The sequence below is a fragment of the Bubalus kerabau genome, chromosome 9 (genome assembly GCF_029407905.1).
Source record: "Bubalus kerabau isolate K-KA32 ecotype Philippines breed swamp buffalo chromosome 9, PCC_UOA_SB_1v2, whole genome shotgun sequence".
Taxonomy (NCBI): Eukaryota; Metazoa; Chordata; class Mammalia; order Artiodactyla; family Bovidae; genus Bubalus; species Bubalus kerabau.
The window spans coordinates 42104711-42132588 of NC_073632.1; the positions used below are offsets into that span (position 1 = coordinate 42104711).

The following is a 27878-nucleotide window of genomic DNA, read 5'->3' on the forward strand; positions in this document are numbered from 1 at the left end:
AAAAATCTACTGCTTTTTCCTCTCCTTTTCTCTGGTTGCTTTATGACATGAAAAAAAAAAAAAAAACTTTTCATTTTGATCGTGGTTGAATACATACTTTCAAACCAACCATGTTAACCAGAAGTACCTCTTTGGATTGCCTTTCACTGCTGATGATTGCATTTATTAAGCATTCTTTAAACAAGTATAAATTACTGAATCTCAAATTGGAGTGGGGATATAGAGGATACAGAGTAAAGATGTAGATTTTTGGAAAATATAATGCCCATTTTATAGAGAGAGCTTTAGCACACGTCTGCAGAGAGAGTTAGGCAGCACCTAGTGGGAATAAATGTGTCAGTGGTTAGAAGCTGGCAGGATTGTGGGATTCTGTTGGTATGAACAGTGGCAAGCAGATTTAAAGTTAAATAATGTAGGCTTGTTAAAGTTAGTCTTCTTAGATTGCATAGAAATTGAATTGGAACAGTTGTCTCATCAAGAAATCTTGAGCAGAGCTGGGAGCTGAGAAAGGGGTTAGGATTGTTTTGATTTTTAAGAGGAACAACATCTGTTCTTTATTTTATGCACTGCCCTCTCTCCTAGTGCTTTTAAGTATCTTTAAAGATGCCTATACACATGATGATCTGGTCTCCATGAAATAAACTACAGTTTAATGAATCCCCTATGTATCCATCTACTTGCTTGGCTGTTGAAATGTTGCCCCATAACTTGACCATGTCTCGGACTTGAGTTCATTCAAGTTGCTATTTTTGGATAGACTATATGATTTGAGAATACTGTGAGGCAGTCCAAACAACAGTTGATTTTCCATCTGCCTCTGATTATCGGAGGTACTGGGTCCCAAACTGTGGTCTGTGGAACATCAGTAACTCAAGTTGTTAGTGGATACTCCATGAGGAAAAACTTTTGTCTTTTAAGTTTTGTTTCATTCCTATATGCAAAAAAAAAAAAAAAATTAAATATATTTTTGTAACTGTTTTCCTTTGCTATAATCTGCCTTTAAGAAATGGAGTACCATACACAAAAGACCAAAAAATAACATTAAAAAAAATTACATAATTTACAAACACATGGTTTTCAAGTCAAGAAATGGTAGTGTATTGACCAAAATGCAATCTCTGGTTATTGATATATTTTCATGGTCATGGGTTTTGTATCTTAAAATTTCAAGAAGTATTTGTGATACTTAAACTATTTTTTCTTCTTAACGAAAGAATAAATATATTTAATTATTCTCACTTGGTTTTAATCAATTTTGTTGTTGTTTTGTGACATTTACAAGATAATCTCTTTTTTAAGTCTTCAGAAGGCATAAAATCATTCTTGGAAGAGAAAACACACAATTTTAATGTGAAACAAAACAGGTATATGATCAAGTGCTACACTGAGTTTGAGAGGTGTCATTGCGAGAGTTCAGAGAAGGAAGAAGTTGTGTGGACTGATGTAGTTGGGGAATGCATTGAGGGGGAGGTACGATTTGAAACAGGGCTTGAAAGTTGGAAGATATTGTGTGATGGGAGATAGCCCTCCATGAATTCTTGTGCTCTTGCATGTCTTACTAGTATGCCCAGAATGCAAGGCTCTGACTGCTTTTTACTAGGTCATCTCTTAGGGTTGTGTTTGCACAACCTGCCTTGAGAGAATAATCTCTCTCTTGGACAAAAAGCAGGTTTGATTACTTCTTGCTATGAAACAGTGATGACCCAAGTTCAGTGTTCTCTCCTACGACATCGTGCACAGTTTGTGCAGGTAACCATCTTAGTTTTCTGTGTTGTTCTCCCGAGAACATAGGATGCAAAGGGAACCAATGCAAACACAACACTCACACTGTCTGCTCTGCTGTGATTAAGAGTTTTTGTTCATTGGCCCAGAAATTTTATCTCTTCTGCCAGCCTGCATGATACAGTAACAGGTTGACTATTAACTTGTAAGTGGGATAGAATCAAATCCCAGTCAAGACATTGGGACAGTGACTGAAAAGAGAATCAGTTGAGTGAAGAGGAAAGGCTGAGCCTTTCACTTTCACACTGTTTAATGTGTGTGGTATGATGTCAGAAGACTGATTAAATCTGAGATTATATATTGGAGAATATTAAAAAGTAGCAGTAGACAGGTGGGATGGAGTGGAGGGCAAGTAGATTTTAAATGCTTTGAATGATGATGCTATGGACTGCTATCTGTGACCCTTCAAAATTCATATGCTAAACTGGTGTGTCTTGACCCACAATGAATGTCAAAATAAAACATTGGGGTGCATCAGTAAAGAATCCACCTGCCAGTGCAGGAGACACAAGACACGCAGGTTTGATCCCTAGGTCAGGAAGATCCCCTAGAGAAGGAAATGGCAACCCACTCTAGTATTCTTGCCTGGAAAATTCCATGGACAGAGGAGCCCGGTGGGTTACAGTCCATGGGGTCGCAGAGTCGGACACGACAGCACACATGCACACATGAATATTGGGTTCTTTGTGACAATCACTGTTTAATACATGAGAAAAGGTGACCAGGCACTGTGAACATGCTGGGGAGAATTCTGAGTTAGTCTCCATAACAGTATTGGTTTAAATTAGGTAGATTCTTAAGCTGCCACTGTTTAAAAATAAATAAAATTCTACACACACAGAATGAAACATTACATTGAAACACACAATCACCACCCCTCAAAAGAGGTTGAGTTCAAGAAAAGAATGCTGCAGAAGACCAAGCTGTGGTGGAGAAACCGTGAAATATCACTTCAAGGGGTAAGGGTAGGGTAGGGTGAGCATGCCTTAGGACTTAATACTGATTGCATGTTCTTTTTTTTTTTTTTTTTCTCTTTCTTTAGAAGCCTATCATGGCATTTATTTATTTATTTATTTTACTTTACAATATTGTATTGGTTTTGCCATACATCAACATGAATCCGCCACAGATTGCCATGTTCTTAAGCAACACTCCTCAGTAGGAATGTAATGCAGGGAAGCTTCACTGGGAGGCTCCGGGTGACCTGGGAGATTATTACACTTTTGGTAGGCTTGACTTTTCAGTCCCTCCCTTATGAATGGAATCCAACTCACTATGAAGCCTTAAACTATCCTTTTTCACGATTTCTTTAAATATTTCTAGGCAGAATTTATTTTATTTTTTCTCAAAACACTTTGCTTATGTTTCTATTATCATATATCTTATTCTTACTCCTTTTATGGTTAGGATGGAGGAGGGTGTTAGTTGCTCAGTCGTCTCCAACTCTTTGCAAACCCATGAACTGTAACCCACCAGGCTCCTCTGTCCATGGGATTCTCCAGGCAAGAATGCTGGAGTGGGTTGCCATTTCCTTCTCCAGGGGATCTTCCTGGCCCAGGGATCCAAACCGGGTCTCCTGCATTGCAGGCGGATTCTTTACTGTCTAAGCCACTAGGGAAGCCTATTATGGTTAACTGTTTACTTATTTGCTTACCAATTTCTTGAGACTAAATGTTATCTTATTTTTCTCCTTTTCTCCAAACCAGTTAGCCAACTGCCTTATAATAATAAAAATAAGTTATGTTTATTGAACATCTTCTAGGCATTATCTCAGTTAACCCTCACAAAAACCATTTAGGTAAATACTTATGATTATTCTACATTTTTTAAAAATGCTGAAACTGAGATTTGGAGAGATGTTTAAGGTCATTTCCTTAGTAGAGGCTGAGCTAGAACATCAACACAGTATTATAGACTGAATGCTTGTGTCCCTCTAAAATTCATATGTTGAAACCTAAGCCCCCATGTGATGGTGTTTGGAGGTTGAGCCTTTGGGAGCTGACGGCAGAGCCCTCATGAATGGGATTAGTGCCCTTATGAGAGACCCCAGCTCTCTTGCCCCTTCCACTGTGTAGGACACAGCAAGAAAATAAGCCATTTGTGAACCTGGAAGTGAGCTCTCTCCAGACACTGAATTGATGGTGCCTTAATCCTGGACTTCCCAGACTCCAGAGCTGTGACAAATAAGTTTTTATTATTTATCCACCACCCAGTCTGTTGTATTTTGCCTCCAGTGACTGAGCTCTTAATCATGGTATCATAAAGACTCCCACATACAGTAGTTATTCTCAGTGTATGTTTTGATATTTCTTGAATGAAAATCAACCTATTAAAATGTTGATGATGAACATGAAGGCACTGGTTAAGTGGAGCCCAAAACTTGACAAGGGGAATCACTGAAATGTGAGCTTCAGAGTTTTAAAAACAATCTGTGACTTCTGAATATACAGCTTCATTTCTCACCAGTATTAGTTATTTTACCAAACCAAGTTTTCTCGAGTTAATATCCTCCTAACAAAACAAACTATCAAAACTGTACTTGGTAAGAGAACTCATGTGCACACATACTCACATACACACACACATACACTCACATACTTCTTATCTGACTTTAATTCCATACTATCATTAGGTCTTAGTCATCATTTCCTTAGTTCCAGGGTTATGGTCATCTATAGTCAAAAAGAAAGCATCACTTCTTTTTTAGAGTCAGCATGCTCTTGCCTTCTGTTGATTATCCCCAAGGATTCAATGGTCTGAAATAGTCATCAGATTATTTATTTGTTGTTATAGGGAAAGTGTAAGGTAGTTACTCAGTTCATTCAGAGTAAACACCTAAGTCCTTACACTGGCCCCAAAGTCTTCCATGATCTGCCCCTGCTTCCTTACCACTCTGACCTCATGGTCTAATTTTACAGGGCTTTGGGCAAGATCTGAGTTCCCTGACCAGGGATCAAACCTGTGCCCTCTGCAGTGGAAGCACAGAGTCCTAACCACTGGACCACCAGGGAGGTCCCCATATCCCTTTTGCAATATATGTATCTTTGCTTAGAGAAGCATCTATAATCAATTCCACAGTACTTACATTGAAATTCATAAGTTCGTATTAGGTAATGAAAAGGACGAAACAAGACAACTAAAGCTTAGATTTCAGGGCAGGCCCAGCTCTGGACACACGTAGGCGCTCAGTGGGAGTTTGCTGCTGGCAAAATCGGCAGTGGTGACTGTTGCTGGGCTGACTCAGATGGGAGCGTTTCTCCATCTTCTATCCTGGTGACCTATTCATAACAGGTCACCTGGTAGATAAGAGGCTTCAAAATTAGATGTTCCCAGATGTTTTTCAACCAGAGACTAATTCCGAGGCTAATTCGACTCTCAGAAGCTTTCCTGGAGACTTGCCTCTTTAAACAGTTCACTGAGCATTGACGTTACTGTCCATGGCTTTGGCCAGAGCAAAAAGAACACGCCTCATCTTATGCTCTATAAGTTGTATCATCTTACCAGTACTCAATATATTGTGGAATCATCTCTTAGAACAACATGGTTGTTTTTCGGCAAATTCTAATAGCAGCTGTGTCTGCATCTCTTCTGAGGTTAAGGCTTTAGAGCAGCATAAAGCCATCATGATTATGAAGGATCATCTGGTGAGCCAGCAAAAGAGTATACATTGAGTATAGAAATGCTTCTTGAGTCCATGACACAGCCTGTTTGGGGCCAGGGTCAGAGGAGTGATGTACCCAGTGAAATAGGGGTGACTGTATTCCCACCATGAAATAACTGCTGTGTCCTGATCGCATGATGTTTGTTCAAAGTGGCCTTAGCTATCCAGAGTCACCAACTTTCTGGATGAGATGAAAACTCCCGGGGTTCACTAAGGATATCTGTATCATTTCTGCCCACCAGGGCTCATGGGCTTAAAATGGGGGTGGGGGGTGGGAATCTAACCCAGTAATAAACACAGCCAAGCAGCCACTTTGAACCATATGATCCAGAGAGGATCAGGCCCCTAGCTTCAGTTCTATCATGCGACCTTGGACTAGTAATGTGACCTCTCTAACCTTCAATTTCTTACTTGTAAGTGTGAGTGAGGGGCTTCCCTGGTGGCTCACTGGTAAAGAATGCACCAGCTAATGCAGGAGATGCGGGTTTAAACCCTGGTCAGGAAGATCTGCTAGAGAAGGAAAATGCAACCCATTCCAGTATTCTTGCCTCAAGAATCCCAAGGACAGATGAGCCTGGTGGGCTAGAGTCCATGGGGTCACGAAAGATTCAGACACAACCTAGGACTAAACGACCAAGTGTGAGTGATGTGTTTCATGGGTATTCCACAAACTCTTGAAAATAAAATGAAGTGAAAGATGCAAAACTTCTTTATTGACTATAAAGCCCTGCGCCAGTAATAAGGGTTCTTTTTAATCTTTTCTAATCATACAGTTCGGGTGGGTCATGGTGGAGAGGTCTGACAGAATGTGGTCCACTGGAGGAGGGAATGGCAAACCACTTCAGTATTCTTGCCTTGAGAACCCCATGAACAGTATGAAAAGGCAAAATGATAGGATACTGAAAGAGGAACTCCCCAGGTCAGTAGGTGCCCAATATGCTACTGGAGATCAGTGGAGAAATAACTCCAGAAAGAATGAAGGGATGGAGCCAAAGCAAAAACAATACCCAGCTGTGGATGTGACAGAAGCAAGTTTCGATACTGTAAAGAGCAATATTACATAGGAACCTGGAATGTCAAGTCCATGAATCAAGGCAAATTAGAAGTGGTCAAACAAGAGATGGCAAGAGTGAACATGGACATTCTAGGAATCAGCGAACTAACATGGACTGGAATGGGTGAATTTAACTCAGATGACCATTATATCTACTACTGCAGGCAGGAATCCTTCAGAAGAAATGGAGTAGCCATCATGGTCAACAAAAGAGTTCGAAATGCAGTACTTGGATGCAATCTCAAAAACGACAGAATGATCTCTGTTCGTTTCCAAGGCAAACCATTCAATATCACAGTAATCCAAGTCTATGCCCCAACCAGTAACACTGAAGAAGCTGAAGTTGAACGGTTCTATGAAGACCTACAAGACCCTTTAGAACTAACACCCAAAAAAGATGTCCTTTTCATTATAGGGGACTGGAATCCAAAAGTAGAAAGTCAAGAAACACCTGGAGTAACAGGCAAATTTGGCCTTGGAATACAGAATGAAGCAGGGCAAAGACTAAAAGAGTTTTGCCAAAAAAATGCACTGGTCATAGGAAACACCCTCTTCCAACAACACAAGAGAAGACTCTACACATGGACATCACCAGATGGTCAACACCAAAATCAGATTGATTATATTCTTTGCAGCCAAAAATGGAGAAGCTCTATACAGTCAGCAAAAACAAGACCAGGAGCTGACTGTGGCTCAGATCATGAACTCCTTATTTCCAAATTCAGACAGAAATTGAAGAAAGTAGGAAAAACCACTAGACCATTCTGCTACTGCTAAGTCACTTCAGTCGTGTCCAACTCTGTGCGACCCCATAGACGGCAGTCCACCAGGCTCCTCCGTCCCTGGGATTCTCCAGGCAAGAACATGGGAGTGGGTTGCCATTTCCTTCTCCAGTGCATGAAAGTGAAAAGTGAAAGTGAAGTCGCTCAGTCATGTCCGACCCTCAGCTACCCCATGGACTGTAGCCTTCCAGGCTCCTCCGTCCATGGGATTTTCCAGGCAAGAGTACTGGAGTCGGGTGCCATTGACCTAAATCAAATCTCTTATGATTATACAGTGGAAGTGAGAAATAGATTTAAGGGCCTAGATCTGATAGATAGAGTGCCTGATGAACTATGGAATGAGGTTCGTGACATTGTACAGAAGACAGGGATCAAGACCATCCCCATGGAAAAGAAATGCAAAAATGCAAAATGGCTGTCTGGGGAGGCCTTACAAATAGCTGTGAAAAGAAGAGAAGCGAAAAGCAAAGGAGAAAAGGAACGATACAAGCATCTGAATGCAGAGTTCCAAAGAATAGCAAGAAGAGATAAGAAAGCCTTCCTCAGCGATCAATGCAAAGAAATAGAGGAAAACAACAGAATGGGAAAGACTAGAGATCTCTTCAAGAAAATTAGAGATACCAAGGGAACATTTCATGCAAAGATGGGCTCAATAAAGGACAGAAATGGTATGGACCTAACAGAAGCAGAAGATATTAAGAAGAGGTGGCAAGAATACACAGACGAACTGTACAAAAAAGATCTTCACGACCCAGATAATCACGATGGTGTGATCACTGACCTAGAGCCAGACATCCTGGAATGTGAAGTCAAGTGGGCCTTAGAAAGCATCACTACAAATGAACAAAGCTAATGGATGGAATTTCAGTTGGGCTATTTCAAATCCTGAAAGATGATGCTGTGAAAGTGCTGCACTCAATATGCCAGCAAATTTGGAAAACTCAGCAGTGGCCACAGGACTGGAAAAGATCCGTTTTTATTCCAATCCCAAAGAAAGGCAATGCCAAAGAATGCTCAAACTACCGCACAATTGCACTCATCTCACACGCTAGTAAAGTAATGCTCAAAATTCTCCGAGCCAGGCTTCAGCAATACGTGAATTGTGAAATTCCAGTTCTTCAAGCTGGTTTTAGAAAAGGCAGAGGAACCAGAGATCAAATTGCCAACATCTGCTGGATTATGGAAAAAGCAAGAGAGTTCCAGAAAAACATCTATTTCTGCTTTATTGACTATGCCAAAGCCTTTGACTGTGTGGATCACAATAAACTGTGGAAAATTCTGAAAGAGAAGGGAATACCAGACCCCCTGACCTGCCTCTTGAGAAATTTGTATGCAGGTCAGGAAGCAATAGTTAGAACTGGACATGGAACAACAGACTGGTTCCAAATAGGAAAAGGAGTGCGTCAAGGCTGTATATTGTCACCCTGCTTATTTAACTTATATGCAGAGTACATCATGAGAAATGCTCGGCTGGAAGAAACACAAGCTGGAATCAAGATTGCCAGGAGAAATATCAATAACCTCAGATATGCAGATGACACCACCCTTATGGCAGAAAGTGAAGAAGAATTAAAAAGCCTTTTGATGAAGGTGAAAAAGGAGAGTGAAAAAGTTGGCTTAAAGCTCAACATTCAGAAAACAAAGATCATGGCATCCGGTCCCATCACTTCATGGGAAATAGATGCGGAAACAGTGGAAACAGTGTCAGACTTTATTTTTTGGGCTCCAAAATCACTGCAGATGGTGACTCAGCCATGAAATTAAAAGATGTTTACTCCTCGGAAGGAAAGTTATGACCAACCTAGATAGCATATTCAAAATCAGAGACATTACTTTGCCATCAAAGTTTCGTCTAGTCAAGGCTATGGTTTTTCCTGTGGTCATGTATGGAAGTGAGAGTTGGACTGTGAAGAAAGCTGAGTGCCGAAGAATTGATGCTTTTGAACTGTGGTGTTGGAGAAGACTCTTGAGAGTCCCCTGGACTGCAAGGAGATCCAACCAGTCCATTCTGAAGGAGACCAGCCCTGGGATTTCTTTGGAAGGAATGATGCTAAAGCTGAAACTCCAATATTTTGGCCACTTCATGCGAAGAGTTGACTCATTGGAAAAGACTCTGGTGCTGGGAGGGATTGGGGGCAGGAGGAGAAGGGGACGACAGAGGATGAGATGGCTGGATGGCATCACTGATTCGATGGACGTGAGTGTGAGTGAACTCCGGGAGTTGGTGATGGACAGGGAGGCCTGGCGTGCTGCGATTCATGGGGTTGCAAAGAGTCGGACACGACTGAGCGACTGAACTGAACTGAACTGAAATCATACAGTTAATATTTATTATTTAAAAATCCAAAGATCAAAAATGCATAAGGTTTAAAAGAATCCTCTGACTCATTATTATTCCTCAGATTTGACTGATTTTGACAATTTGGTGCTTATCTTAAAAAAATATATATTTATTTATTTTTGGCTGTGCTGAGTCTTTGTTGCTGCATTGACTTTTCTCTCATTGCAATGAGCGGGGACTATTCTCTAATTGTGGTGTGTGGGCTTCTTATTGTGGTGGCTTTTCCTGTAGTGGAGCTTGGGCTCTAGGGTGTGCGGGCTTCAGTAGTTATGGCTCCCAGGCTCTAGAGCATAGGCTCAATAGTTGTAGTGTACAGGATTAGTTGTTCTGCAGCACTGGAATCTTCTTGGATCAGGGATCAAACCCGTGTCTCCTGCATTGGCAGTCAGAGTCTCCACCACCAAGCCACTAAGGAAGCCCTGTGCTTATCTTTGTATACTGTATGAATGTGTGCATGAGTGTGCATATTCTTTTTTAACAAAAAAGAAATCATTTCCTACTACTCAGTAGAATACTACGCAGTAATTTTTCAGGAGGTAAATTGCTATGTATATATACACATGGAACAATGATATTTTATTTGAAAAAGCTGCAGAATCACATTTATTGTAAGAGATAAAGCTCATATACACACAGAATGCACAGCTTTTTCTGGGAAGAACATATGGCAATGGAATGAGGTCATTTCACTTTTTCTTTCACACAGTTCTCTATTATTATCATTTTTATCTTAAGCATATATACTTTCACAATAATATTAAAGACCATGCAAGAGAAAATGGAGCATAAGTCAATAAAATGGAGATCATATGATACAACTGAATATAGTATTATACATGAGAATAAATGATAGGCCAGAAAAAATATTGAAGAGAAGAATATACTAAAGAAATTTTTAAATGAAGCAAAAATGAAAGTAGACATATGATTTTCAAAATTATTCAGTAGGGAATTGGAAAAAAAATGGATCGTGCAGTTTCTGCTGCCAACTTTCTTGCAATATATAACTCGCAAAACCGGAATATCCTGTTCTGCTGACCAGTACTAAATAACAGCCTCTATGCTACAAGAGGCAAATAGAAGAAGAAGCAAGGCTCTGCCAAAAGAGGGAGAAGGGCTAAATATGAGCCATGCTCAATTACTTTTGCTTTTTAAATGCCAGTATTTTAAATACCCAAACAATGTGTTGTCTGCACGAAAGTGAACTTGAAATTAACATCAGATACCTTAAAGAAAGGTATGATGTTCAATTGTTAGTTTGCTGTTTTTGCTACTAAATTGTTTTATTTTAAAGCAGTATTATAGCATATAGGCTAGGGATATAAATATTCTGATTTAGCTCCAGGGTCTCTTGATGAAAGTAAAAGAGGAGAGTAAAAACGTTGGCTTAAAGTTCAACATTCAGAAAACTAAGATCATGGCATCTGGTCCCATCACTTCATGGCAAATAGATGGGGAAACAGTGGCTGACTTTATTTTGGGGGGCTCCAAAATCACTGCAGATGGTGACTGCAGCTATGAAATTAAAAGACGCTTACTCTTTGGAAGGAAAGTTATGACCAACCTAGACAGCATATTAAAAAGCAGAGACATTACTTTGTCAACAAAGGTCCGTCTAGTCAAGGCTATGGTTTTTCCAGTGGTCATGTATGGCTGTGAGTTGGGCAAAGAAAGCTGAGCGCCGAAGAATTAATGCTTTTGAACTGTGGTGTTGGAGAAGACTCTTGAGAGTCCCTTGGACTGCAAGGAGATCCAACCAGTCCATCCTAAAGAAGATCAGTCCTGAGTGTTCATTGGAAGGACTGATGCTGAAGCTGAAACTCCAATACTTTGACCAGCAGATGCAAAGAGCTGACCCTGATGCTGGGAAAGACTGAGGGCAAGAGGAGAAGGGGATGAAAGAGGATGAGATGATTGGATGGCATCACCAACTCAATGGACATGAGTTTGGGTAAACTCTGGGAGTTGGTGATGGACAGGGAGGTCTGGCATGCTGTGGTTCATGGGGTTGCAAAGAGTCGGACACGATTGAGAGACTGATCTGAACTGAACTGTCACACTGAGTGAACCATTTAACCTTGCTTACTTTTTAAATAAAATAATAAAAAGATAAAATTCTAAATTTCTATTTTATTTAATATTCTATGTTTCCATAACTTGGAAGACCAAACAGAGGAGTCATAAACAATACCCACATTTATTTTTTTTAAAGGAATCAATAATTCAGAAGAGCTTTCTTTTCCCATTCATTAACAAGTTCATAAGTCTGTAGTGCTGTTCATATCAGATGAATCTACAAAGCCAAGAACAGGAACCATTGCATCTTCTTCAGAAGATGTGCTACTTTGATTCTTCTGTTTTTTGTTCACATATTTGTGCAAAGTGCTGTAGTACTGCTCCTTTGGATTGAAAGTATATAGCGATGAAATCTGTTGCCAGTCTTTAATGCTTGGAGTGTTGTATTCCTGTGGATGTGAGCACTCAAAGAAACATTTGATATTTTCTTTCGCCAGTTGCGTTGCATGTTCTGTGGCTTGACTTTTAAGAATCTGTTGCTCCTGTTGCAAATAGATTTTCCAAAATTTCAGCTGCAGGTAACTAACTGGAGACAGGCATCGAGTGATTGATGTACAAATCAGGAGGAGGCTGATAACAACTGCTATCAGGACCCAGCCTAACACCTTAGGTAAACACAACAAAACAGTGATTTAGTGACTTAAAAAAAATTTTTTTAATCAACAGGTAAAATTTAAACTACTCAGAGTTAAGATGATGAACAAGCAACAGTTAGGTCTTATTCCCTTAAGAGAAAGAAGTGGCATTAACCCCTCCCCCCACCCCTCAGTAGAATTGCTTGCTTGACAAGACAGTCATTTTCCAAGTCATGTTAAGGATCCACGGAGGAGCTTATATGTGGAACCCCTGGAACTCAAAATGTGGAATTTCAGAAAATCCAGTGAAACAAGTATTCATTTCCAAGAACTTCTGAGCTTTACAAGCCCAGAAGCAGTGTGGGGTGATGGCTTTAAAGTCAGGCAGACCTGGACTCAGTGTACCCACTGTTAAGACAAAAGAGAATAATAATAGAGATCAAGGACCCAGCAAGGTGTCGGGTGTGGGGCACAGAGCAGATCCCTGACACAACAGAGTGCCTGAGTGCCTTCCTCCTTTCATTAGTAATACTCAATTTTTTATAAAAACCTATAATGGGCTTTCCAGGGGGCTCAGATGGTAAAGTGTCTGCCCACAATGCAGGAGACACGGGAGAAATGGCTACCCACTCCAATACTCTTGCCTGGAAAATTCCATGGACAGAGGAGCCTGGTAGCCTACAGTCCACTAGGTCTCAAAGAGTCGGACACGACTGAACCACTTCATTTTCACTTTCATAAGGGAAGAGACTCTGAAGACACACGCATATGTAAGACTGAAACTAACACAATATTTTAAGTCAACTACACTCCAATTAAAGGGGAAAAAAGAAAGAAATAGCACCGAGATGAAAGAAAGAGGGGAAGAGACGGAAGGAGGGAGGGAAGGGGTAGGGAGAGAGAGAGAAAGAAAAAAAAAGAAAGATAGATGATGTGCTGTGGTAAGTCATTTCAGTCGTGTCTGACTCTTTGCGACCTTATGGACTGTAACCCGCCAGGTTCCTCTGTCCATGGGATTCTCCAGGTAAGAATACAAGAGAGGGTTGCCATTTCCTTCTCCAGGGATGGAACCCTCATCTCTTGGGTCTCCTGCGTTGGCACTTTACCACTAGCGCCACCTGGGAAGCCCTGGGAAGATAGATGATAGATTTGCCTATCAGCTCATTTGAAGCCAACAGCCATTCTAGTTAGCTTGCCTTCGGTGTCAGGAGAAAGGGGACGCATTTCTACCTCCCGTCCGCCCCGCAGAAGCCAGTCCCTCTCCGACCCCCGCACCGCATCCTGCGCGGGCGCCCGACCTGCGAGTGCGCCGTGAGCTCCTTCTGCAGCTCCTTCTGCAGCTGCTTCACGTCGGGCGCCAGGGCCTGCTGGCAGGGCACCAGCGGCAGCTGGGCGGCGCAGCGCGGGTCGCGGCCCACGCACAGGTACCCCGCCAGGACCTCGCTCCCGCTGGCGGCGCACTCATAGAAGGCGCCCCCGAGCAGCGCCACGGCCACCCAGGTGAGCGGCGCCACCGCGGCGGTGGCGCTGATCTGCGCGCACACCAGGGCCCCGCGCAGCCCCGAGCCGCAGCTCCGCGCGCAGCAGCCGGTCAGCAGGCGCCAGGTGCGCGCGCTCAGCACGTAGCCCAGGAGGAAGAGAGCCAGCGCCGGCACCAGCAGAAAGACCAGACCGTAGGGCAGGTTCCAGGCGACGCTGCACGGGCACTGGAACACCGTGGTGGAGAAGATGCGCTCCCCGCCCGCTGTCAGTAGGCTCACCAGGCAGTAGCCCAGAGCGTTACCCTGTTTGAGGTGCAAGTTCAACACCTCCCGAAACTTCTCCATGGATCTCCTACCCTAGGGAGCCGTGGACAAGGCTCGGCTGCTTCTGCCTCTTCGCCGCCCAGCTCCTGAAAGGTTTTGGGGGATCTGGCGTTTGCCCGTGCCCCAAGTAGCACCTTCCAAAAAAGGGAAGAGGGTTTCTCAGGGTGTCTTGAGCTTTCACTTTCTTATTTCAACCCAACTAATTGTGGCAGATCCAAGCACACAGGCCGCCGACCTCCCCATGCCCACCCCTTTCCAGAAGCAGGCGCATTGGTGACCTTTATCCCTCAATTGAGGAAGAAGATAGGGCCTGTTCCACTGTAGCTTTTGTTTCCTCCACACTGACAAGGAACCAGGGACTTTCCTTTCCCTTAACGATCCCTTTATGGAAAGAATACTTTACTTGAGTAAACTGGGGGAAACACTAGCTTTTCCTCTATTGCAGCCACCCTGGCTCCTAAACCAACTCCCAATCAGACCCAGCAATTACCAGCAACAACAACAAACCCCCACAAACCTCAATGATTTACAGGAAACATTATTCAAGGGCAAATTTCCAGTTTCTCTTATATAAACTGAATTGCAACAAAGCCCCGCTCAAATTCCAGTATATCCATGATATTCTGCCCCCTTCCTGTCTCCCTTCTGAACAGAACTGCCACTTTTCTCTCCTCAACCTGATCTCCTACAGGACATTAGCCTGAATATACTATATTGACTTCTACCTCTTTTTCTCCCCACTCAGGTACGTCCTAACACTGGCAGTACATAGAAGTGTATCAAATCCTTACCCAGGGGCCACCAAATTGATCAGCAGAGGAGCGGGGTACTGGCTGTTCAAAAAACACTAGTTGAACCAAAAACACTTCAAACGACAACTACCTCTAACTAACGTGCTGTTTTCCTCCACTTTCAGTTTGCTCAGAGCAGCATCCCTCTGACAAGCTAAAACCACTTCTGTGAAACTGAGCCTTGCTCTATGTGGCTCTAGAGTGAGGTGAGGTGTACTCGAAAGAACATGGGTTTTGAAGTCAGGTGCATTTTGTGTGTGTGCGTGTGTGTTTAATACGTTATCTTCTCTAAGATTCACCATCCTCATTCGTAAAAACAGAATATAGTGCTGACGGTGTGAGATTGTTGAGACAAGTGAGTAGCATCCATAAAGTGCTTTGATATGCAGGGTGTGCCTATTAATGGATGTCCGGTGTGAGAGATTACCTTTTGCATTGCAACTTTAGGAAGAGACAACAAATAGCTGTGTAGTATTTAAGAATCCAAATGAATGCTCCATTTTAGACCAAGGATTGTATTCAGTGACTACCTTCAGAAAATCGCTGTGCCCTCAACTCAAGGGTGGGGGGTGCATGGATATAGAGTCTGGGTGGGCCGGTCAGAGTGAACTGCTTGCTGCTCAAGCCCATCCACTAGGTTTGCCTTATTTTTTCTGGGAAGAATAAGTAGCCTACAGAGCTGAGTGAATTGTTGCAGAGAAGGCAGGAAACACCCTATTCTTAGTCCAACTTGCCTTTTTAGCTATCTCCCACCACCAGTGCCTGGCCCAAAACCACCATTCCCCAGCACTGTGATGAAAAACTATTCTCTCTGTGTGAGTGTTAAGAAGCTGTCCCCAGATAAATGTCCTTTGTGTCATGCCGGGCAGAAGGGGCCTCTTCTCTGAGGTTAGACCAGGTACTTCCAGGTTCTGTGTAAACTTGCATCTAAGTTGCATGTTTGCAGCAAATCACTTCTGCTATGACTATCATCTCTGTAATCCCACATCTGCAGAAAAGCTTCCTTGCCTTATCCTTTGGGTTACTCAACACTCCTCTTACTGATGGAGTCTTCACCACCAGCACACTCCTCTGAGATGTTGTCTCCCCTTCCACGATTTTCACATACTGTCATGAACAAATACCACTCTGTCAACACTTTTGTGTAGATGGCTTTATCCATAGTAACAGAACTAAAACATACCTTCCCATTCTCTTGAATGAGATATATTTATTTTCCCACTTCTCAAAACAAGAGGGACGGCTGGCATTCTCCCATTCAGTTCAGTTCAGTTCAGTCGCTCAGTCATGTCCGACTCTTTGCAACCCCATGAATCGCAGCATGCCAGGCCTCCCTGTCCATCACCAACTCCCAGAGTTCACCCAGACTCACATCCATCAAGTCAGTGATACCATCCAGCCATCTCATCCTCTGTCGTCCCCTTCTCCTCCTGTCCCCAATCCCTCCCAGCATCAGAGTCTTTTCCAATGAGTCAACTCTTTGCATGAAGTGGCCAAAGTACTGGAGTTTCAGCTTTAGCATCATTCCTTCCAAAGAAATGCCAGGGCTGATCTCCTTCAGAGTGAACCGGTTGGATCTCCTTGCAGTCCAAGGGACTCTCAAGAGTCTTCTCCAACACCACAGTTCAAAAGCATCAATTCTTCGGTGCTTAGCCTTCTTCACAGTCCAACTCTCACATCCATACATGACTACTGGAAAAACCATAGCCTTGACTAGATGGACCTTTGTTGGCAAAGTAATGTCTCTGCTTTTGAATATGCTATCTAGGCTGGTCATAACTTTCCTTCCAAGGAGTAAGCGTCTTTTAATTTCATGGCTGCAGTCACCATCTGCAGTGATTTTGGAGCCCAAAAAATAAAGTCAGCCACTGTTTCCACTGTTTCCCCATTGATTTCCCATGAAGTGGTGGGACCGGATGCCATGATCTTTGTTTTCTGAATGTTGAGCTTTAAGCCAACTTTTTCACTCTCCACTTTCACTTTCATCAAGAGGCTTTTTAGTTCCTCTTCACTTTCTGCCATAAGGGTGGTGTCATCTGCATATCTGAGGTTATTGATATTTCTCCCGGCAATCTTGATTCCAGCTTGTGCTTCTTCCAGCCCAGCGTTTCTCATGATGTACTCTGCATATAAGTTAAATAAGCAGGGTGACAATATACAGCCTTGATGTACTCCTTTTCCTATTTGGAACATCCAAACCTGGATTTTTCCACCATGTTTAATATTCTTATTAGAAGTCTTATTCTCCATCAAGACTCAAGCTATTTAGCATGACCTCTCCCATCACCTAGTCCTGCTGTCTGTTTTCATTCCCTTCATTTACTAAGACTTTTGCATCTGGAGACAGCCTTCCTCTTCTTACCAGTTCCTGTCAAGGATTTGGTTTCAAATATTTTTAGTTACAGAAACTTTTATCTTGTCAGTCCCCTATTTCAAGTTGAGTAATTTGTTAACCAATGTATTAATTAGTTCATTTGCTGATGCAATCACTCATTTCAATATTTAATAAGCACCCAGTATATGCTAGTACCTGTAAAGTAGCTGGTATTATTGTACAAAACAAGGAACAAGAGGAACAGAAACCCTGCTTTCGCTGAGCTTGTGTTCTAGTGGAGAGGATATAGATAATTAGGGTGAAAGTCCTCAAGTGATGCAGGTAATTAAAATGGACTCATGTGCTGCAGAGTGTCCTAAGAAAGCCTCTATGGGGGGAGGACATTTAAGCAGAAATGGGAATGCCAAACGCTCTGTGTGTAAAGAAGCTTAGTATTCTGTGGTTAGAAAGACAGTCAGAGTGATGAGGGCACGGAGGGTGAGAAGGAAGGCAGAGCTGCAGGTGGAAGGTCATTCGGGGGCTTTGTAGACCAGAGTATGCAGTTTACAATCCTGCCCTAAAACGTACCGACTGACCTGCATCCTCACCTATTATCCTGTCAGCTTGTGTCTCCAGACCCCACCTCCTGGGGTTGCCACCACTGCGCTCCCTCAATCACAGATCTCCCAGGTAAGACGATCATTCTGTACTTATTACAAGTTTCCATAACTATTAGCTCAGTTGGCAAAGAATCTGCCTGCCACGTAAGAGACCTGGGTTCTATTCCTAGGTCGGAAAGATCTGCGGGAGAAAGGATAGGCTACCCACTCCAGTATTCTTGGGCTTCCCTTATGGCTCAGCTGGTAAAGAATCCTCCTACAATGTGGGTGACCTGGGTTCGATCCCTGGGTTGGGAATATCCCCTGGAGAGGGGAAAGGCTACCCACTCCAGTATTCTGGCCTAGAGAATTCCATGGACTGTATAGTCCATGGGGTTGCAAACAGTCAGACACAATGAGCAACTTGCACTTTCATAACTATTAGAGTCCAGCTACTGCCTGCCAGCCTGAATTTCCTCCCAGCCCCTGCATTTGAGTCTAGGACCCAGATATGCACCCCACCACCTTTGCAACAGTGGCTAGTTCCAGTTCTGGGTCTATTGAAGATTGTCCAGCCCTTTATCCCCAGCTCTATTCTGAGAGGACATTGCTTAGAAGTGCAGCCCTTAGTGCAAGTAAATAGTAAGTCAAGAAGATGCAAGAATTTTCTCTAAGACTACACTGAATAATATCTGAAAGACCTTTGTTGTTGTTGTATGTTTGCTCAGTTGTGTCCAACTCTTTGTGACCCTGTAGACTGTAGCCTGCCAGGCTCCTCTGTCCGTGGGATTTCTCAGGCAAGAATATTGGAGTGGGTTGCCATTTCCTCCTCCAAGGGATCTTCCCAATCCAGGGATCAAACCCCCATCTCCTGAGTCTCCTTCATTGGCAGGTGGATTCTTTACCACTGAGCCACTTGGGAAGCCATGAAAGACCTTTATAATTTTGAAAATCTATAATTTAGTACCAATTTAACTTTTAAGAAAATGAGTGAGAGATTCTCATGTTAAACACAGTGAAAAACCAGTGGTTATGAGTTTTGTTGTGTTTTGTTAACTGTAGTACTTTTTTCTCAGTACTATCATTACCAGTGTCAGAAATGGGTTTCAGAGACCACAAAACATTTCTCAGAAAACAAAGCAAGAGAAACTCTTGAAAGAAAATGCACATTCACACTGTGCATCTGAAAGTTCTTCGCAGTCATCCTCAGGTGAGCTGGATCCCAGACATTCTCTGTAGCGCTCATGAGAACTTTAATTAATCGTATGGTCCTGCTTGGAATACAACTGCTAGATTCCAGCAAAGTGTCAGTCCTGGCCACAAGACCCACAACAGTAAGATCAAATTAAGGTCTGCAATGTACAACATACAACTTTAGATGCCAAAATGACAAGTAGGGGCTTCCCTGGTGGCTCCTTGGTAAAGAATCCACCTGACAATGCAGGAGACATGGGTTCGATCTCTGTTCCAGGAAGATCCCACTTGCCATGGAGCAACTAAGCTCGTGCACCACAACGGCTGAGCCTGCACCCTAGAGCCTGGGAACCACAGCTACTGAAGCCCTCACACCCTAGAGCCTGTGCTCAGCAACAAGAGAAACAACTGCGGTGAGAACCACAACTAGAGAAAAGCCCACACAGCAAAAAAGACCCAACACAGCCAAAAATACATAAATAAAGGAAATTATTTTTAAAAACCAAAATAACAAGTAAATTTAGAAAGTCTGACATTCTTAGACTATACATTTCTGCATGTGGAATCTATTTTTTATGTTAAGAAATGTATTTGAAAATTTGGGATGTGTTATTATATGATTTTTGAATGTCTATTAAAGTTCTTCCTCTGGAAGTTATGAAACAGAAAGAAGGAAAGATTAGATCTCTTCCTTAGTACAGGACTGTCATTTGTTAAGTAGCAATCCCATGACATTTCAAATACCCTTTAATGGATAGTTTCCCCTTTTCTTAACATGAATTTCCTAAACCTATCACGAAATTTTAAGTATTCTGTGATCCCTCCAATTTTTTTTCTTATGGTAGATGATTATTTTAATTCTGAGGACCCAGATGTAGCCAGTCTTTGATGTCAGCATCATCACCATCATCTGATACCATAAAAAGCTATTAAAGTCCTGGTTTTCTTTCCAAGGTTCTTAAGACCTCCAACTATTAGGAATCCTGGTAAACATAGATTCAACTGCCTTTCCTCAGATAGCTATTTTAGAGGTGATTTTAACCTGGCATACAGTTCACTGCCAATGGTCATTTATACTTTGCTTTACCACAAGCTCAGCTCCCCTGAACTCAGATTTGGCTTGCTAGTTTATGAAATATGACCCAAGGTTTGCATTTTCAAAGATAATAATAATGAGTAACAAATAAGATTAAAGGATTAGGATAAAGACAATGCAAGTAACTCAATAGGGGGAAATTTGTGCTTCTTCAAAGTATAAATGTCATATTGCAAAATCTCAAAAAATTATTTAACAACTCATTGGAGAACTTAAACTGTTGTGAAAGATCTTCCCTAAAAGGATAAACCATGTGAAATATGCTGCATATTTAAAACATTCACAATCAAGGTGAGGTTCAGTTATAGAGGATTATTTATATAAATTATGGGCATCTATATAATAGAATACAGAGCAGATTCATACGATTGAGACAGATCTGTATGTGCTGATATGGTTGAAAAGACAGAGTAGACATGGTAATTGAAAAAGGCAAGCAAAAACCCTGCTTGTCATACAATCAATCCATTTGTGTAAAAATAAAGAAAAAAATGAAAGATATATATAGTGTCTCATTTCTTAACTTGCATATGTTATTTCAACAATTAAAAAATACTAATATAAAATGTCTTAATGTAATGAGAAGGTCTAAGGAACAACTCTGGGAAGAGGCTTTTTCAGTCTTTCTCTCTTTGCACACAAGGCTTATATTAAGGGCTGATCCCTGAACCTGGAATCCTAATAACTTACCTCTTATTGCCCAAAGTAATAAATCCTAGTGAGAAACTGACTGTGATTAGAGAATATGGAAGATGAAGAACTGAGTATTTGAGAATTGAAAAATGTCAGAAACCAGTAGGAGGATAAAAGGAAAAGACCTGATGAAGATGGGATTGGGTGGCGTCTGTCCGGCCCTGGGGAATACAGAAAGGAAAGAGCCATCTGCTCATTCAGACAAGGCTCCAACTGTACTCTGTAGAGTCTTCTTTGTGCCCACTGTTGGGACAGAGACAAGGCAGGCGGGAAAGGTGGGTGGAGAGGAAAGGAGGCGGGCGGGTGGCTGAAACTCACTAACCTTTTTCCCCACCCCCACCCCCCAAAAATTGAAAGTCCAAACCAGTCATGACATGGAGTTCACAACCCAGAATCTCTGGGTAGTGTGTGACAATCTCTACATCAGGTCTTCATGTGACCCCTTTGGTCCTCAGACTGTGAACTAAATAGATTAATCTGTTTCCCATAGACAATGCCTAGTGAAGGAAGAAGGCCAGGACAGCAGGGAACACTCCATTCTGAAAGGGCAAAATGGAAGTGAGCAGCAGCCACCAACTGAACTGTTGGTGAATTTTTAATTCTTAATTACCTCTGGGCAAAAACTAGGGCTTCTCTGGTAGCTCAGTCGGTGAAGAATCCACCTGCAATGCAGGAGACTCGGCTTCGATCCCTGGGTCAGGAAGATCCCCTGGAGAAGGAAATGGCAACCCACCCCAGTATTCTTGCCTGGAGAATCCCATGGACAGAGGAGCCTGGCAGGCTACAGTCCATGAGGAAGTGAGAGTCAGACACGACTTGGGACTTGATGACTAAAGCACCACCAAACACCATAAAGGTCCCTACCCTGGGAACTGCAAAATGCTATTTGATTCTCAAGACTTGACTCTCTGAAAGGTTGTCTGTTATCATCTTCAGCTAAATACTTAATGGGCATTTGCCCTTGATAGCTGAGTAGTTTTCTTAGTTCATGCACTACTTGTAAAATGTTGGAAGACCACAGGTCCAGTAGGGATCGTGTTCCTCTGGCTCAAATGTCTCTCAAATTTTCATAAGCTTCTTTATTTTTAATTCAGTAAACTATATATATTTTTCAATACCTATACTCATAGTTGTTTTCAAAACATGTTTTTCACATCTACTATATTTTTTGCTTTCTTGTTCCATTCTCTCTCTAGATATAGACAAAGGTAGAGACTATAGATATAGATACAAGCTGTCTCTTTCTTGCTGTTACAGGTACCCTGAATAAACATGAGACTATGTTTTTAGAGAAAAATTATACTTGGATGTTTGTCTCAGCTCTTTATCCTGTTGAATATCTTAATTTTGTCTTTGCCTTGGAGTTCCTTAATTTACTGAGAGGTGTTATCAATAGATGTGGAGACCATTCAATTTGGCCTTTCCCCAGACCTATTTTAATGGACTTTGTCTTCTGAGGTTTGCTCAGTTTTTCTCTTAGTACATGGAGACTGTTACCAATCAGGTTTTCCAATTTTTCAAACTTCAGTTTTGTGAAATATCTCTATTCCTGTTAATTTCTGCTTACAAATCAGCCAGTTTCTTTTTTGAGGTTATAAAGCCTTGCCAAAACATATCCAGTAGCAACCAACACACTAGAAACTTTGTTTTCCCGTCTTTTCCCCCAGAGTCACATTTTTTAAGCTACATAATCTTCTTTCCGAGTTAATACAGGAGTCAGTTTTATCAACAACCATATAAGAAGCATTGCCATCTCTCTAGCCTTCATTATCAGTTTCCATTCTGTCTGTCCACCACTGGACTGCTAAGTTATTGCCACATGTTTTAGGAAAGGAACTGAAACTTCTTTCAGTTCAGTTCAGTTGCTCAGTCGTGTCCGACTCTTTGAGACCACATAAACCGCAGAACGCCAGGCCTTCCTGTCCATCACCAACTCCCAGAGTTTATCCAAACTCACGTCCATTGAGTCAGTGATGCTATCCAGCCATCTCATCCTCTGTTGTCTCCTTCTCCTCTTGCCCTCAATCTTTCCCAGCATCAGGGTCTTTTCAAATGAGTCAGCCCTTCGCATCAAGTGGCCAAAGTATTGGAGTTTCAGCTTCAACATCAGTCCTTCCAATGAACACCCTGGGCTGATCTCCTTTAGGATGGATCTCCTTGCAGTCCAAGGGACTCGCAAGAGTCTTCTCCAACACCACAGTTCAAAAGCATCAATTCCTCGGCGCTCAGCTTTCTTTATAGTCCAACTCTCACATCCATACATGACTACTGAAACTTCTTTAAAGAATCTAATTATTAAATAAAGAAAAATAGTTCTTTCCCTTTGGTTTCTGCCCCCAGCTAAGCTACAAAGAGAATCCCTCCCTTAAGTAATTCACTTATGTGTGAATATGAGAGGAAGGTGGAGAAATGGGACAAATAGTGAGGATGAGAAAAGATGATTTTTATTATGGAAATGCCCTGTTCTGGTAGCAACATCTGATCAGAACCAGACACAAAGCTTTAGCTAACTGCAAGGGAAAGAGTAAGTATGGTCTTCTCCCAGGCCTTAGAGGCGAAGAGAACTGACCATGGGACACGTCTACCAGATCTTCTATGACTAGACTCTCGATTCCCTCACCCATCCCTTGACTACTTTTAGCCTCATATTCGTTTCCTTGTTACATATGACAGTTTTGTAACCTCCTATTTGCTGCTTGCTATGTCTTTCAAATCCCCAACTAGATTATCCATTTCATGAGGGCAAGGACCATGCTTGATTTAATCCCTCTTTGGTTACACAGGTCTTAGCATTGTACCCAGAACATTATCAGTGTTCAATAAATATCTGTGGTACTAATGGGTGAATCGGTGAATGAATGAATGAGAAGCAGACTTTGATGGTCTCTGCTCTCACTGCAAAGTCAGCACCATGCCTGTTTTATTCAGTTCAGAACTTGATTCCTTCTGTGTATGTCATTCAGCTCAGAATAACATAAAGATTCTTGAATTGCCAACATTCTGACAGACAGTACATAAGTCTATCCAGATAGAAGCAGGGCAATACCAGGAAGAAGACAAGGCCATACCAGGGAAGGTCCCGATACAGCTGTAGGGCTGCCTGAACACCCACTCCCACCCTCTCTCCTCAGAGTCTCCAAACCACAGTGAGGGCTGGTAGGGCTGCAGGTCTTGGCGGAGCAGGGATTTTCCCATGACTTCCCCATGACTTCCTGCTGCCCTCCTTCCTGCCCAGCTCAGTTTGTTTACTCAGCAGAGTTCTGTGGGATGTAGTGGTCAACTTTCCCACTATCTGCCCCATTTCTGCACCATTTTCTCATACCTATGGTCATGCTTATGTTCGGTAACTGTCGTGTCCAACTCTTTGCAACCCTGTGGACTGTAGCCTGCCAGTCTCCCCTGTCCATGGAATTCTCCAGGCAAGAATACTGGAGTGGGTTGCCATTTCCTCCTCCAGGGGAACTTCCTGACCCAAGGAGAGAACCCGGGTCCTCTGCATCTCCTGGTAAGCGGGTTCTTTACCACTATGCCACCTGGGAAGCCCCTCCCATATGCATGCATAAGTGAATTACTTAAAGGAGGGATTTTTCTTTGTAATTTAGCTGTAGACAGCAACCAAAGGGAAATAACTATTTTCTTCTCTATTCTATTGTTAGGTTCCTTAAAGGGGTTTTAATTCCTTTCTTGGAAGCAATGAACGAAATCGGAGTAGGTTTCCTTGACACCTGGACTCAGAGCTTGACTGTTTTTGACTCTGCTTTGGCACACTACCTTGACCTCTCCCAGCAGTGACAGGCACCTGCAGTACTTCCCTAATTAAGTTAAGTCTGACTATTAATTATACTCTTCTGGCTCTCCTCCTAACTCGGTGACTCCCAACCAGGATATTAGTCCTCACTGAAGTTCACTCCTTTCTACACAAAGTGTCTGTGTAATCCCCTCTTGGTGCTAACACTAACTACGTATCTCTCATCTGTAAAATGAAAACAATAACATTACCTGCCTGACTGGGATGTTGGGTAGATGAAGTGAGTTGTTACAACTAACATTCTTAGAACAGTGCCTGAAGTGAAAGTGAAGTTGCTCAGTCATGTCCGACTCTTTGCAACCCCATGGACTGTAGCCTGCCAGGCTCCTCTGTCCATGGGAATCGCCAGGCAAGAATACTGGAGTGGGATGCCAAATCCTTCTCCAGGGGATCTTCCCAACCCAGGGATCAAACCCAGGTCTCCCGCATTGCAGGCAGACACTTCACCCTCTGAGCCACCAGGGAAGCCCAGAACATGCCTGGCACCTAGCAAATGCTCAAAAAGTGTTGTCCATTATCCTTACTCTCCCTTCACCTGACTGTGACAATCCCAACTGTATGTTACCATTTCCAAAATCTTCATCCCCTGCCCCTTCTTTTCCTAAGTTCTGGATAGGCATTTCTGATTGCCTAGTGGATATTTTCACTTAGATGCCCAGCAATCGACTCCATCCCAAAACAGAGCTCACTTTTCCCTAAGACTTATTTCTCCTCCAGAATTTTAAGGCTATCAGTCTTTCAAGCTAGAAAACTCAGGGTCAGCTGTGGGTGCCCCTCCATTTCCTGTGCAGCTCCATTCTTCCTGAGGACCATTTCTCAAACTGGACCTCTTCATCATCCTTGAAAGTGGACAGGCCCTTATACCTCATCCCATTCTAGTTTCTGCCACACAGTCCTGGTAGAGCTAACTTCCTGAAAAAGGAATCTTAATATACTCTGGAAACTGTTATGCACTTGTGAATAGGGTAAAAAAAAATCATAGTACTACTGTTCATATTATGCAAAAACTGGTTAAAAAATCAAAGAACAAATATCGAACAACAGCAGACGAGATAAACTGTGAAATATTCAAATGAGAATACTATATGGCAATGTAGAAAAATAGTCCTATAGCAACAATCAACAAGGATGAATCTTAAAAACATAATGTTGAACAATAGAAATCAAACACAAGGAATATATTCAGTATGATTCCATTTATAAAAAGTTCAGAAACAGAAGCTTAACTTTCTGAAGATGTATATATAAGTGACAAAACTAAAAAGAAATGATTAAGAATCACAAGGAGGGACTTTCCTGGTGGCACAGTGGTAAAGAATCTGCCTGCCAATGCAGAAGACAAGGGGTCAATCCCTGGCCCTGAAAGATCCCACATGCCTTGAAGCAACTAAGCCCTTGTGCCGTAGTGTTTGAGCCTGTGCTCTGGAGCCTGGTAACCACAACTACTGAGCCCAGAGACTGCAGCTACTGAAGTCCGAACACTCTAGAGCAAGCGCCACAGTAAGAGAAGCTACTGCAATGAGAAGACTGCACACCACAACCAGAGAGTAGCCCCCGCTCGCAGCAGCTAGAGGAAAGCCCCTGCAGCACTGAAGACCCAACACAGCCAAAAATAAATTAATAAATAAAATTTAAAATACCGTATTTAAAAGAAAAAACAAACAAAAACCATTCCCTGAAAGCCATCAGGGAAGTAAGGTCTTAAAAAAAAAAAAAAAAAAAAAAAGAATCACAAGAAAAGTGGTTGTTGTCTTGAGGGCTTGAGTGGGATTATGACTAGGGTTGGGAAATGGGGTATGGTGTTTCCAAGGTTATATTCCTTTACCAGGATAAGGCTTACAAAAATGTCTGCTTTATGATTATGTTTATAAGGTATGTTTGTTTTAGTAGTCTTCTGACCATAGATTATATTTCTCAACTTGTAAGTCAAGGAAAGAAAGAAATGTAATTATGTTATTTTCCAGTTGAAAACGCACAGTGCTCCCAGGTCAGGATGACAAGTTGTATGCTGCCCGTGTTAGCACAGAGGCTCTTCCAGGTCTTGGCCCAGCCATCTCTGCCCCTCTTCATCCCATGTACCTCCGTTTCTGACAGCACTGGGCCCCGCATTCCTGTACTTACGTGTCACGGTCTTCTTTAATTCCCTGCCTTCTCACTTGCTGCCTTAAATGGAATTTGGCAGTTCTTCACCTGACAAACTCCTCTTCTTTAACACTCAGCCTGATGTCATCTCTTCATTGAAACTACCTCCAGAACCTCAAGAGTTTAGTGATAATGTTTCTTTGCTCCCGCTGTATATAATATAGTTCTGCAATCATTCTTAACTAATGTGATTATTACAACAGTCCCTTCCAGAGTCTGCCTCCCCTACTAACCTGAGAACTCCCAGAATTCCTCCTCTTAATCATCACTGCATCCTTCAATAAAGTCAGTCATTCCCTGTCTACAACTCTCCCCTCACACCTGAGGTAGCCCTCACCACATTGCATATTTGCTCTGTCTCCTTACAGAGCTGTCTCAACCTTTGTCATACAATGCTTGTATTAAAAAATAAAATGAGATAGTGTAAAGAACCTGGCACAGCATTTAGAACATTTTAGTTTCACAAATTACACTTTGTAAAAGACTATTTAACAGTGGTGACTCAGACTTGTGCTAGAGGGCGCTAATTCACCACATAATAGTTTTATTGTGCTCTACGGGCATTTACACTTGACTTAACTCATCTAAGTGGAGAAGGAAATGGCAATCCACTCCAGTACTACTGCCTGGAAAATCCCATGGACAGAGGAGCCTGGTAGGCTACAGTTCATGGGGCCGCAAAGAGTCGGACACGACTGAGCGACTTCACTTTTAACTCATCTAAAGGGCTTCCCTTGTGGCTCAGCTGGTAAAGAATGTGGGAGACCTGGGTTCGATCCCTGGGTTGGGAAGATCCCCTGGAGAAGGGAAAGGCTACCCACTCCAGTATTCTGGCCTGGAGAATTCCATGGATGTCTATGGGGTCACAAAGAGTCAGACACGACTGAGCAACTTTCACTAACTCTTCTAAAGAAGAACCAAAGGAAGAATCAGATATGTAGTAAGCAAGCTATCAGCCGTCTTTATTCAAAGAGATAATATAATTAAAAATTTAAGTCTATAACTCACTTGAGATTATTAGGGGAAGAACAATCCAACAGTCATATTGATGGCATCATAAACCTTATTCCCTAACGTGGGGATGGTCCAACTAGCAGTAGAAAAGTCAAAATAAGCAATGATGATTTAGTGCCCTCACCTGCACTAAAGTGAAGATATGCCAGGC

At 42.3% G+C, this 27878-nt stretch overlaps 1 protein-coding gene and 1 non-coding gene across 3 annotated transcripts; both read right to left on the reverse strand.

Moving 5' to 3' along the window:
* Positions 1–4720: 4720 nt before the first annotated feature.
* On the reverse strand, positions 4721–4793 carry TRNAG-UCC (transfer RNA glycine (anticodon UCC)). Its single transcript has one exon. It is a non-coding gene; the product is annotated as a tRNA-Gly (tRNA).
* Positions 4794–11612: 6819 nt separating this feature from the next.
* CALHM6 (calcium homeostasis modulator family member 6) lies at positions 11613–26930 on the reverse strand. 2 transcript variants are annotated; one of them, XM_055591468.1, is made up of 2 exons: positions 13570–14271; positions 11613–12301 (listed from the first exon to the last, which is right to left on the reverse strand). In XM_055591468.1, exons 1-2 carry the CDS (start codon positions 14095–14097, stop codon positions 11879–11881), a joined length of 951 nt encoding a protein of 316 aa, XP_055447443.1. In that variant the 5' UTR covers positions 14098–14271; the 3' UTR covers positions 11613–11878. The 2 variants fall into 2 exon arrangements, 1 of the variants encoding a protein (XP_055447443.1); XR_008718296.1 differs by lacking the exon at positions 13570–14271 and adding an exon at positions 26693–26930 and having other exon boundaries at positions 12174–12301.
* Between the last annotated feature and the right edge of the window lie 948 nt (positions 26931–27878).